This window comes from Sceloporus undulatus, unplaced genomic scaffold (genome assembly GCF_019175285.1).
Source record: "Sceloporus undulatus isolate JIND9_A2432 ecotype Alabama unplaced genomic scaffold, SceUnd_v1.1 scaffold_19, whole genome shotgun sequence".
NCBI classification, from domain to species: domain Eukaryota; kingdom Metazoa; phylum Chordata; class Lepidosauria; order Squamata; family Phrynosomatidae; genus Sceloporus; species Sceloporus undulatus.
In genome coordinates, this window is record NW_024802941.1 from 1,259,599 (window position 1) to 1,273,049 (window position 13,451).

General features: G+C 44.2%; 1 protein-coding gene across 1 annotated transcript in view; it reads left to right on the plus strand.

The window, feature by feature from the left end:
* Nucleotides 1–4,591: 4,591 nt before the first annotated feature.
* Nucleotides 4,592–13,451, plus strand: part of LOC121917454 (snake venom 5'-nucleotidase-like) — a 33,332-nt gene continuing 24,472 nt past the window's right edge. The window contains exon 1 of the mRNA XM_042443435.1: nt 4,592–5,068. Coding sequence (XP_042299369.1) covers nt 4,694–5,068 — 375 coding nt within the window. The 5' untranslated portion in view covers nt 4,592–4,693. The remainder of the gene's footprint in view (nt 5,069–13,451) is intronic.

A 13,451-nucleotide genomic window follows, 5' to 3' on the forward strand; every position in this document is an offset into this window, starting at 1 on the left:
CCTGATTCAGCTACATGCATACTGATACATATTTTTACTTTTGTCTAGGTAGTTTTAATTTTAGGAATAGTTTACATCTAATTTAATCTTGAGTTTTGAAAAAAAAAACCTAGTTGTGGTTTTATTTGTATAGCTTTTAATCTGTAAGCCACCTTACGCTCCTGTTTTAAGGGGGGGGGGACAGGGTATAAAAAAATTAATTGATATGAGTAATTTAAAAAGGTAAGAAATGGCCATGCATCTTCCAACCTAGTCCTTAACAAGCATGCTTGGAAGCAAGTCTCTCTTAATATGCTGGAGTTTAGTTAAAAAGTGTGTAGACTGGTGCCATATAAAAGGTGATGAATGAAAAAGAGTCATATTATGCATTGTCAGTGTGAGTAGTATTGGGTATGTGCTTCTCATCAAATAAAAAGTGACAGGGGCCCCACTCTCTTTTTGAGGGATACTCTTTTTAGTCCCAACTCTCTGGTTTTTGGGTGCCCCTTAAAGGATTTTGGGTTCCCCTCCCAGCTTCCACTAGGTTCCTAAAATACTGGGAGTCCCCTAGGGGATCTCCTCTTAGTCTGTGAGATCAGTTAGAGACCTCCATCCTGAACCCCAAAGCCATCCAAGCAGGAGGACATCCTTGTCGTGGAAAACTTAGTTTTTGGGGTAAGGTGTGACCCTTCTTAGAACTTATCTCAGGATCCCCAACCACTAGGAATCGGGAGACAAGTTCTTCCCAAGGACTGGGTGCTCTCTCTGCACATAGCCCACCATCATCGATTGACAGTAATAGGTTTCCATGATTACAAGGTACTGCATCTCTCATGCTCAAGATCCTTCTTTGAGAGGAACAGAATGGCTTTTTCCATAAACACAATTTTGTATGTATTTCACAGGTTTGAAGAGATGATAAGGCAAGTTGGACATACTGCTCTCTATGGTGGGATGGGGAGGCAGGAGGGTGCAATTTTTAATGGTGTGGATTGCTCTGTGTTTTATCATTCTCTAGCCCTACTGGTAGAGAGAAAGGGGCATATTCAATTTCCACAGCACTGTTGTTCTTGTTTGCTTTATACAGGAGTAGAACCTTTTATTTTCCTCATACAAATGTTCATTTTAAAATGAAGTGTCACCCTTCTCTGCACTCAGCCCACTGCTCTCACTGAGGAGGAGCATGTTTCCACCAGCAGCCCCCCATGTCTGTGTCAGCATTTTTGCAGACATACAGAGCATGCACATTTTAGATCAAGCTTATACATATACATGCCTGCTTTTACCAAATGGGTGCATGGAAAGTTAGAAGTTAGTATCCGTCCACCAGTGCTATGTCACTGAGGTATATCTGTTCTGGCCCCTGCTCCAGCCCCCATGCCACAATTGCTACAAATTGTCTAGCCAGGGAATCCTGTGGAATCTGTTTTTTCAAGGCTGCAGGGTAGATATTGGAATGAGGCCTGAGGATACAAGAGCTGTGTATGGGATGAGGGTATTGATGGTGGTGTGGACTTCCCAGTGTTACGTCTGATGGTAATTTTCTGTTCCTACAGCAGATTAAAAATGTGGATGGTCTATAAAGTGTGATCATGAGAGGTTTAGAGAGCTGTCTGGTAGCAAACCTGGGAAGCAGGAAGATAAAAAGACAGTAGCATTTAATTTGAAAGTACTGTATATAAGTAAAACAGAGTTGTAATAAAGGGCCTTTATTAGAGCACATACACAAAGCCAATGTGGCTAGATTACAAGCAGAGAGAAATTGGGCTTTTAGAGAGGGGCTATATTCTCTTTCAAGAAACTTCCAAGCCCAGAAAAACTCTTAGCTATTAGTCATGTTGAAGACTGACACACAAGAGCATACATCCTACAGTTTAAATAGACACATTATTCCATTTTTAAAATATCAAATCCTGTCAGTTTTTTGGTAAATCCTATATCTAAAACAAATGAATATACAATAAAACAAACCTTTTGGTCAGTGCAACTTTTTCCCAGTGCAGGGGAAGGGAAAGGGGGTGGATTGAAGATCTGTGGGACTGGGCAGTGTGTGCCAAAACTCCACAATAGCTGAATTTTAAAAAACCTCTTATCTAATGACAGCACATGGTGGGGTGGGGATAGTGGGGTTGTTGGTGTTATTAAAACGTGCCAGAGCTGAAAAACAGAGGAACAACCTGTCAGTTATTCTAGAAATAAAGGAGTTTAAATGATTGAAAGAGGCGGAAAGAAAATTAAACGTGAGCAAGACCAATAGGCAGGCCAAAATTATAATAATTAATAGTCTGCTCAAATTAGCCAATAAAGGGGGCACAATGAAAGACAGGAAACAGAGGGGTGGGGATTTAGGAAAGTTCAAAGATTTCTTTCAGACTTTTCAGAATCAGAACTGAAGACAGAAGTCCAAATTCTTCCAATAGGTAACTGTTGTTTTGTTTGCTAATTCAGCAAAAAGGGTTAATTCAGCAGAAATGGGCTAGGGCATTGTTAATTCAGCATAAAGTTACAACTCAGGAGTTAATTATTATCTGATTTGCATTAATACGGGTTAAAAGAAAAAAATAAGAAGGAAAATAGGAAATGCCATGAAGTATGCAGACAGGCAGTTGGTGGTTTATGGTAAGGTATATGTTTCTGTGCAGCTTTCAAAACTATATACACTCACTCTCATATTCTCCCCCACTCAATGCTGTTAGAAGGGATAAGGGTCTGCAATTTCCTACATGACCTTGGGGTCACCAAAAGCTGGAAATGACATGGGGGGGGGGGGAACAACACTGCTGCTTATGCATTGGATTCAGCATCCAGTCTTTTCCCAGAAGCTATCACTTGCAGTGTAATCTGCGGCTTTCTAATCACTTAATCTCCCCAGCCTCTAACCCTTTCCTCTCCAACCTCTGAAAGGGTGAGAAGACCCCTGCTGAGTATTGACTATTAACTTGTACAGCTTATGATGCATGGTCTATAGAAGTGCATGAAAGGCTTGACACATGAAGTGCTAATAACTGAGCTGGAGGACTTATACTGGTGCCTGATGGAAATGTTCCTGAAATGAACGTTGCAAATTATCAGTGGCACTCCTCCTTCATACTGAGGATGAAGCAAGCTTATTTTCTCCGGCTCCAGAGACTAGGACCCAGAGCAATGGGTTCAAACTACAGGAAGATAGATTCCACCAAAATATTAGGAGGAACTTCCTGACAGTAAGAGCTGTTCAACAGGAACACACTTCCTTGGAGAGCGGTGGAGTCTCCTTATTTGGAGGTTTGTAAACAAAAGGGGGCCAAAATACACGGCAGAAATAACCCAGCTTGAGACCACTTTAACTGCCCTGGCCCAGTGCTAGGGAATTTTGGGAACTCTAGTTTGTTGTGGCACCAGAACTTTCAAGCAGAGAAGGATCAAACTGGATTGTTTCTGCAGCCTGTTTTGGCCCAGTGTCTGGATGGCCATCTGGGGGTGCTTTGATTGTGAGTTCCTGCATGGCAGGGGTTGGAGCCTTGAGGTCTCTTCCAACTCCATGATTCTCTAAGGGCATCCTTCCTAGACAGGCATGCTGCCATCCATGTCCAATCTGTCCCCAAACCCCCTGAGATCTATGGTGCCGGAGGTGACAAAAGCAAGGTCATACAGAGCATGAGCTTTTGTCGACTTGAGCCTCTTTCCTCAGATGGCTTTGGTCAAGTTTCTTGGAGAGGCTGATGGATTTCCGCTCCATCCAGCTAAATTTGGTGCTTTCCGTGGAGGCAGAATTCAAAGATATAGCTGTGTTAGTCTGTAAAATCCATAAAGAGAAAGATCTTGTATCCCCTTGGAGACAAACTGAAAGAAAGAAGTTGGCAGTAGGAGCTTTCCTAGACTTCAGCCTCCTTCCTCAGATGTATTTGACGGACTGATGGATTAGAAGAGTTATCTTTGTCTTCATATATCTATATCTTTGAAGAAATAGCCGTGTTCGTCTGTAAAATCAGTATGCAAAGGGATATCTGAAGAGTAACTGAAAGAAAGAAGTGGGCAGCAGCGGCTTCTCGAGACGTGAGCCTCCTTCCTCAGATCCATTCAGTCAAGTGCACAGGGACGTAGCCAAGGGGGGGGGGGGTCTTGGGGGGCGGGGCCCCCCCCCCCCCCCCCGAACAGCAAGAGCAGGGGGGGGGGTACCGACCCCCCCCCTTCCTAAAATCCTAGCTACGTCCCCTGAAGTGTATATCTTTCCTATATCTAGCTGTTGTTATGTCTGTAAAATCTGTCTGCAAAGAGATCTTGGAGCCCCTTTGAGACTCTCCACTGAAAGGAAGACATTGGCAGCAGGGGCTTTCCTCCCGGACTTGAGCCTCCTCCTGCTTCATCCTCGGGTGCCTTTGGGGCAGCTTCTGGCAGAGGCTGGTGGCTTCCCCCTCCACCCCAGTCCCTCTCCCTTCAGGCCAAGGGGGACATCCCTCCCAGTCCCAGTCCCAGTCCCAGTCCCAGTCCCAGCAGTCCCAGTCTGAGAGGCTGGAAGGGGCCCAAGAGGGTGGCTTTAGGGCAGGGAGCAGGAGGAGGAGGAGGAAGAGGGAGGGCAGCAGGGAGGGCAGCTGCAGGGCTGGAGCCCAGGGCCCTGGCTGGGGCCAAGGGAAAGGGACCGTCCCCCTGCCCCTCCTGCCCTCTTCCTCCCAAGGCCCTCCTCCTCCTTCTGGGATCCTCCAGAGAGAGACACACAGGCAGAGACAGGGAGGAGATGCGGAGGCAAAGCCTGGCAGCGGGGCCCCTGGCACCCTTCCTCCTCCTGCTGCTGCTGCTGCTGCTGCCTCTCCTGCCGGGGGCTGCCCTGTCCTCCCGCGGGGCCTTCCAGCTGGCCCTCCTGCACACCAACGACGTCCATGGCCGGGTGGAGGAGACCAGCCGGGACTCCGGCAGGTGTGCCCCCGGCGGGCAGCAGCCCTGCTTCGGAGGAGTGGCACGGAGGGCCACCAAGATCCAGGAGCTGCGCCGGAGCGGAGCCCCCGTCCTCCTCCTCGACGCCGGAGACCAGTTCCAGGGCACCGTCTGGTTCTCCTACTTCAAGGGCTGGGAGGTGGTCCGCTTCATGAACCTCCTGGGCTACGATGCCATGGTGAGCAAATGGGGCAGAGGAGGGGGCAGGGATGGCACCCTGGTGGGCACCCCCTCGAGAGGAAGAGAAGGACTGGGTGGTCTGCAAGAATAGATCAGCCTGGAGGAGAGAGAGATCTCCGGCACCATGGAGACTAAGAGACAGAATTCAAAAGATATAGCCTTGTGAGTCTGTAAGACCAGCCTGTAGTAGAGAGAGATCTTAGGCACCTGGGAGACTCCCTGGAAGAGAGAACTCCAAGATCTAGCCATGTCAGTCTGCAGAATCAGCACTTCAGAGAGATCTTGTAGCACCTTTGAGACTGACGGAAAAAAAGAAGTTGGAAGCATGAGCTTTCCTAGACTTCTTGCATCTGAGGAAGTGGACTGAAGTCTACAAAAGCTCCTGCTGCCAATTTCTTTCTTTCCGTCAGTCTCAAAGGTGCTACAAGAAGTCTCAGTACTGAAAAAAAGACCTCAGCAGCAGGCGCTTTCCTAGACTTCAGCCTCCTTCCTGAGATGCATTTGGGCAGGTTTCTTATAGAGGTTGGTGGATTTCCACTCCATTTGGCTAAATTTGGTGCTTTCCGCAGAGGTAGAATTCAAAGATATGGCTTTGTAAAATCAGTCCAAATTACCAAATTACCAGTCCAATTACCAAAGGTGTAAAATGAGAGAGACCTTGAAGCCCCTTTGGGACTCACTGAAAGAAAGAAGTTGCCAGCGTGAGTTTTCCTAGACTTGAGTCTACTTCCTCAGATGCAATTGTTAGAGTGCATATCTTTGAAGTTTATCTTCATATATCTATATTTTTGAGGCCACAGCCCTGTTAGTCTATAAAATCAGTCTGTAGAGAGATCTTGTAGCACCTTTGAGACTAACTGAAAGAGAAAAGTTGGCAGCAGGACTTCAGTTTACTTCCTGAGATGCATTTGGTGGTGCGCATATCTTTGATGGCATAGCTTTATTTTTATCTTTATATATCTATATCTTTGACAATATAGCCATGTTAGTCAGTGAAATCAGTATGCAAAGGAATCTTTATTTAATTATGTTTTATATACACCTTATACACCTTTTTGTTGTTGTTGTGTGCCTTTAAGTCATTTCCAACTTATGGCGAACCCATGGGGCAGGTTTGGATAGGTTTCTTCAGAGGGGGTTTGTCATTGCCATTCCCTGAGGCTGAGAGAGTGTGACGTACCCAAGGTCACTCAGTGGGTTTACATGGCTTGAAGGGAATTTTATACAATGCTAAAAATAATTTTACACATGAAAGAAAGTGTGTTCACATTGAACCATCAGAAAACAAAAGTGTCATTCAGTCACTCATGAAAAACGGTTTGGTTTTTGGAATATTTTGGATTTTAGAATTCCAGAGAAGATTCAGCCTGTATAAAAATAACTAATTCTGCATGAATGTCCTCGTCTCTGTTTTGGAGCTGACTTTAAGAAACGACTAGAGCTGGTCTAGGGAATATCTGAACATCCAGATTAGCCCTAGCCACTGAAGCCAATAGTGAAGGATGATCAGAAATTATGGTCCAGTAAGGTCTAGATGACCAGATGTTCCCCTCCCCTGAATTAGAGGCAAGTTTCTAGTCAGTAAAAGGCATTTGGCTGTTGACATAAACAATTCCAAAGTATAGCTGAACACCAGACTCTCATTCAAATGCCTTGCTTATGACTTTTCAGGTGCATCTAATGGGTTCCTTTTACAAATATAGTGCTGGATTAGACAGTCCTTTGGTCTGACCATGTTTCTCATATTGGAGAAACATCACCTTGTCACATTTATCTATTCCATGGGACTATCTTTGAAAACAGATAATGTCAGCAAGTACAGAATACATCTTTGAGACCATTAGCAGGTCTATTTAGGAAACAACATATCTTAATAGTATTTAAAGAACTCTACTGACAGCTGACAAGTCAACGTGCAGATTTTAGTTTTTAAAGAGATAAGGGAGATCTAAACCAGTGTATTTGATGGACTACCTGTTCCCAGTTTATTTATTTACTTAATATGCCGCCTTTCTCCCAAATTGGACCTAAGAACAAATTGCCCCAAGCACTCCAAAGATGATACTGTATTTGGTTAAAGTGCTTTATTGATGGAACTTCATCTCCGTGTCTTTTCACCAAGTACAGATGATAATGTGTTTTTAGGCACTTGGATAAAATCTCCCCCCCCCCCTGTTTTTCACTGGCTCCCATAGCTATTGTTTAGTTGCCTTGGAAAGTCAAAGATGCTATTTTTGATTGCTTTAATTGTATGATGGTAGTATTTCATTAAAACATCAGAATTAAGGACATCAGGGGCTGCTACAACTGGAGGGAGAATATTTAGTGGGGTAGTCTTGTACCACTCTGGAACTCCTTGGATAAATTTAGGGCCTCTTGAATCACATTTTGATTTGGGTTGTGTGCAATTTCCATGCTGCAAAGTTATACCAGGAAAGTTCCACAAATATATGTTTCCTGCTGTTTATAGTCATGCAATGCATGCATCTGCAGATTTGATCCATATTCCCTTGTATAAACATTATATTTTAATATATGGGAATATGCTGGTCCTCACATCCTGCTTTATTGTAACATTACCTTGTTCATCTCCAGAGTAGATGGGAATGTTGAACATGCATTATACTGGGTTGGATGCAGATTTACTAATAGTTTAAATGGATCCGAGATCCTAAATCAGTGAGAATTTGGTCATACCTAATGTCCATCCTACCAGTACCACTTAATTCACTCTAAATATTATTATGTTGAAATCAAAGCTACAAGATATCTTATGATACTATGAGCTGTTTATATTAATATGCACCCCTAAACCTTTCATTAGGACTAGCAAATGTTTCTCTACTCACTGAAATAAACAAAACAAAGCAAAACATCAAGATACTTTGTCTTCAACCATTGCCTTGATTTCTTCTAATATACCCTCTCATAAACAGGTTGAAATCCTCTGGATTAGTCCCATTTGTAGCAGACCCATTGACTCTATTGCATGGTGAGTCAAAATAGACAAATTCAAATGATTCAGTGGGTCTACAGTAGTCCAGATTAACTATAGGATTTAGGCCATAGTGCAGTTCTGTAAATTGAGGCCATTTCTGGAAGGTACACAATACATTAATCTTGCAGAAGCTGAGTGGCTCTATGCTGGGTCAGAAGCTGCCTGGGAGGAATCCCCATGAACATTACCTTGAGGGCCATGTAAAATGGACAGTTAAGAATGTAGCTTTTTCTGCATCCACTACAAGAAGGAATTTACAGTTCAATGCAGTTTATCAGACAAGGGAAATTGGAAGTATAATCGAATAGCAATCTGAACGCAATCATGGGGTTTCACGTTATTGTGTGATAGACTACCACACACAATTTTGGGCAATGGGAAGTCAGTCCGAATGCAATCATGGGGTTTCACATTATTGCGTGAGAGGTGATCACAGCAATTTCGGGCAATGGCAAGCTATTTTCGAGCAATGGGAAGTCAGTTCAAATGCAATTTGAATTCACGTAAATTCGCTGAACTAGCAAATTCACATGAATGCATTCTGGCCCCACTTTCTTTTCATTCGAAATTAAGAGAAATTCCTCCTGTGTGATAAACTCCAATGGCAGAGCCCATCCTGAATGCCAAAGATTTCTGACAATAACTGCCTGAAATCCTAGGGATGTGCTGCCAGTCAGAGTAGCTAAGGCAGCATCATAAATGCCTATTCCTTAGTCATCAAGTTCATCATGGTTACGTAAAATTAGCAAGAAATTGCAGTTGAGGTTTATTAGTGGCCTCAGTTGACAACCCTTTTACTGCTACAGAAAAGTATGTGTCATGTTCCAGTTGTGACTTAGGCCCTTATCACGTGTGAAACTAGAAATCTAATCCAAAGCCCTTCCGTGGCCCTTCCATAGTGAGGGTGAAGCAGAGTCATTTCAAATCCAAGGCAATTTACGTGATGAATTATCACACATGAAGAATGAAATTGTGGCCGTTCCTGAGTCAAAGCGGAGTGAGTGCACATTGAATTACCACACTGGTACATATTCCATGCGGATTCAACAATTTGAATCGGCACCCTTGCACATGCTCAGTGGGGGTCTGAACACATCGTGAACCTTTGCACTTCCGGGATGAAGAAGAGGGCCACTTCCTGGTTCCAGTTTCATGTGAATGACAGCTTCACGTTTCTTCTTCCTTTCTATTTTATTCTATTTTTTAGTCAATTTACTCTAGAATGTGTCCTGGGTCCTCCTTGTCAGACTTCCCTGCATCCCCCAACCTGCTTCCTGCGAATGTATCCTGATTTTCCCTGTCAGATTTCCCTCCATGCCCCCAGGCTTCCTAAGACTGTGTCCTGGGTCCTCCATGTTAGATTTCCCTGAATCCCCCACCTGCTTCCTTCAAATGTCTCCTGTTTCCCTTATTCTCCATGCTCCTTAAAATACCACCGCCCTGAATCCAATCCACTCTCCTTCCCTTTGTAACTGTTGCCTTCTCTTAGGTTGAATCTGCACTGGGGAAATAATCCGCTTTGACTCCACTTTAACTGTCCTGGCTCAGTGCTATGGAATTCTGGGTGTTGGAGTTTGTTGTGGGGCCCTTGGCTTGAGGCTATGGAATTCTGGGAGTTGGAGTGTGTTGCTTCTCCCAGCCTCTGATGGCCCCCTCCGTTGCTCCCATCTCTCCCCCCCCAGCCTCCTGTTTCATTCCCTTCACCCCTGTAATTTACATCTAAATCTACCCTTCCGAGCACCCGAAGCAAATGGGGCAAAACTGCAGTGCAGCATCATGGGAAATGTGAGACCTCGGAGGTTTGGGGGGTGTACCAGGACAGAAACAAAGTTGCATTCCACACCAGACCAATTTCGCGTGAAACTGAAGTGAGCTTAGAAGCAATTTTTGTGAATTCGCTTGTTACCGAATTCACCAGAATGAGGAGTCACTTTGGGCTGAAGTGCCTCGGAACAACCCCCCATAGAAAGCAATTGTGTGAGATAATATATCACATTTTAGCTTGAATCCACATGGCTGGACCCACAGTCATGTCAGAACAGAGCTGCAGAACCCCATGTGTGATAAGGCTCTTAGTCCTTACTTGTCTCCAGCAGGGGAGTTAACTTGAAACAAGATCTTGGGGATGTTCCAGAACAACAAATGGTAGAGCAAATGGCATCTCAAGCAGTGGCAATGATCAGAAGGGCCTCTCTTCACAGACACCTAACTCCAATTCAGCTGACAAGTTTCATTACAGCTGCCTGTTTGCATTGTGTAGCATTTTATCTAGTCCATTATGAAGCTCTAGGTGCCTACAATTCAAAGGCTAATGAGCCTCCTGCCAAGGATTGTTGGATGAATTTGGAAGTGTGCCACACCATGTGACCTGGGATGGTGACATGGTCTGGAGCTCAAAGGTGATCAAGTGGCTAAAGAAAGAATAGAGAGTTTCTCTACAAGAGGTCTGTAATGTGACTTTCTCTAAAGCTACACCGACCTATGAAACAGTGACACAATTATCAGATCAAGTCCTTAACACATATGTTGGGAACGTACTTGAAACAAAGGCCTGACAAACTTTACCCAATGGAAATGGCATCATCATCTTATATCCCACCTTTCCCAAGACTGGGACTCAAGGCAACTTACACATATAAGGATTACAGTTAAAATCATACAAAAAATCATGATTAAAAACAATTTAAACTATTAACCATATTAAAAACATTTTTTAAATATTCTTTAAAGTTAACCAATTCAATGGCAAGTTGAAGGCTTTCACGGCTGGCATCCATAGTTTTCTGTGAGGCTTTTGGGCTGTGTGGCCGCATTCTGGAAGCATTTATTCCTGACGTTTCATCTGCAACTGTGGCTGGCATCTTCAGAGGATGGTTGCATGGAACTGTGTGGAATATGTATACTGTATATATATATGGGACCCTTGTTTGGGAGGAAGTGGTTTTCACATTTTAATGGTGGAGTTCCCATTTAATCATTTCAGTTTAAAACAATCCAGCTTTTACAGCCCTTTCCTTAAAAGCCTTCAGTTCTCAAAGCCTGTCTAATTTTTAAAAAGAAAAAAAGTTTTCACCTGTCAGCAGAAAGACAGAAGGGAGGATGCCACTGAGCCTCCCTAGGGAGGGAGTTCCAAGTCTTGGGGCAGCCACTATGAAGGCCCTCTCTTGTATTCCAATCAACCATATATATGCAGGTGGTGGGACTGAGAAAAGGGCCTCTCCTGTGGATCAGAGTCTGGGCACGCTCATCTAGTTTTATTTTGAGGAACTGTAAGTCATTGGATTGGATCCAGACTTAGTCATGCTTACAGTATTCTTGGGATTTAATTCATGACTAATTTGTCTTGTTGATTTTAGCGGCTCTACACAAAGAATATCTTAATCTGAATGCAACTCATTGATCCCACTTTAATCCCCAGGCCATTTGCTTTCAGGAAGTTCTTTTGTCAGCTGCACAGGGGTATGTCCTCTGCATGGTTCTGGAAAGCACTGCTAGAGATCATACTGCACCTAATAAAGTGTGTTTTGATCTCATGGCTCTGATCCATTCAAGTCCCAGCCAAACTAGGGGCCCATTCACATTACAAAAAAAATCGGTTCTGAAACCGATTCAATCACGTGAAGTTCCTACTCACCCCGAATCTCACACAAGCGAATCCGGGGCTTGCACACCCATTCCGTGTTAAATGGCCCCTAGCGCGGGTCTTTTGAAATCGGCGCAAATACCGTTTCTTTTTAAAAACCCCGGGTCCTGGGAATGAGAACTTTGGCCTCGATTACGATCGAGGCAAATTGAGGGAGGGATTTAGGCCAGAGGGTGGGCAAAGGGCAAGGCATTTCCTCCCCTCATCGGAGGGGAGGGGGAGGAGGAAAGAGCCCTGGGAAGAAGGGAGCAAGGGAAGGCATTCTTTAGGAGCCTCTTTTCCCTGCATCCCCTGCCCAAAGCCCTCTGTCGCTGGGCATTCCTTCCCTTGCAGGAGGAAAAAATCAGGTCATGAACGGAGCTCATGTCAGGCAACCCCCCCCTTTTCAAATTCAAACAATTTTTTGAGCGAACATGCGCATTGTTTATATTCCAGAATGTTGCAAACAATGTTACATTTTTAACAATTTTTTTTGAGCGAACATGAGCATTGTTTATATTCCAGAGGCAGATGGAGCCAGGCTTGCACTTTATTTGGATCTCCTTGCTTTTGCAGAGGGGGAAGCTACAAATGTTGCAAACAATGTTACATTTTTAACCATTTTTTTTTGAGCAAATAGCGCATGATTTGTCTTCTTGAGCAGATACAGCAAGGGAAGCAAAGGGAAAGCTAATGTTGCTTTTAAAAGCAAAAAAAAAAAATGCATGGCAATCCCATCTTTGCCTGGGACAGGGGCAGATCTGACCCAAAAGCCCACAGGTTATAAAAAAGAGAAGAGAGGGCATCTCTCTCCCTGCTTCGCCGCTGAAACCCCTGTGCCTGGCTCTTAAAAAGGGAGGACACTTCCCCCGATGCCCTGCAAACGTCACCATGAGATAGCTTGATTGGCAGCGGCCAATCTACAGAATGCTTCGATTTCTGTCAAAATGCATTCGATTTCAATTTGTAGTGGGCCATTGCAACGGAGCGATTCGGGGGAGGGCATCCGGATCATCCCAGTTCCCTCCATGTCTTTAGGCCAGTATGAATGGGGCCCAAGTTCAAAGATTACAAAATGAAACAGAACCACTGTTGGGAAAATATGACAGTTAATTCAGTATGCACAGCTGATGTATGAAGCAGAAATCAAGATAATGAACAGCTCATATACTACATCCAATTCAATTGATAGAAACCAGAGTTTTTTGTGTCTCTGAGTACGCAGTGCACTCCACAGCCAGCAGTGCTTTAAACCAGACATGCCCATTCTCTTCTCCCCATAGCAAGACCTTAGCACAAATGTGAAGGGTTCGGCCAATCCCTACAGGAGTGTGGAAGCTGGCTTAAGTGGAGGATTCAAAGGACCACCCTGCCTCTCTTCTAGTGCTACCTTCAGCCCAACAAACTGCCTCTGTTTAAAGTTGGCATAGATTAAACAGCTGTGAGATGCCATGTCGTATCTAACAGCTTGCCTAGTTAACTAAAACTTCATCAACACTTGACTATATCTGTTTCGAACGCTCCGGACCCATGTTAGGATGTAATGTGGGAGCTCATTGCTTCTGACCATTCTTCTGTGTTAAGCCACCTACATGTAGTTACGTCTTTAGAAGAATAGCCTTGAAATGCCCACTCATTTATTGCAGAAAGTGGAGGATAAATATTAAGCCCTGCAAGGAAAGTGACATGTGAGAAAATCAGAGTTTTGAAAGAAAAGGCTACTTTTCCTCCCACTTTGTAAGGAAAGAAGGGTTTGGGGGC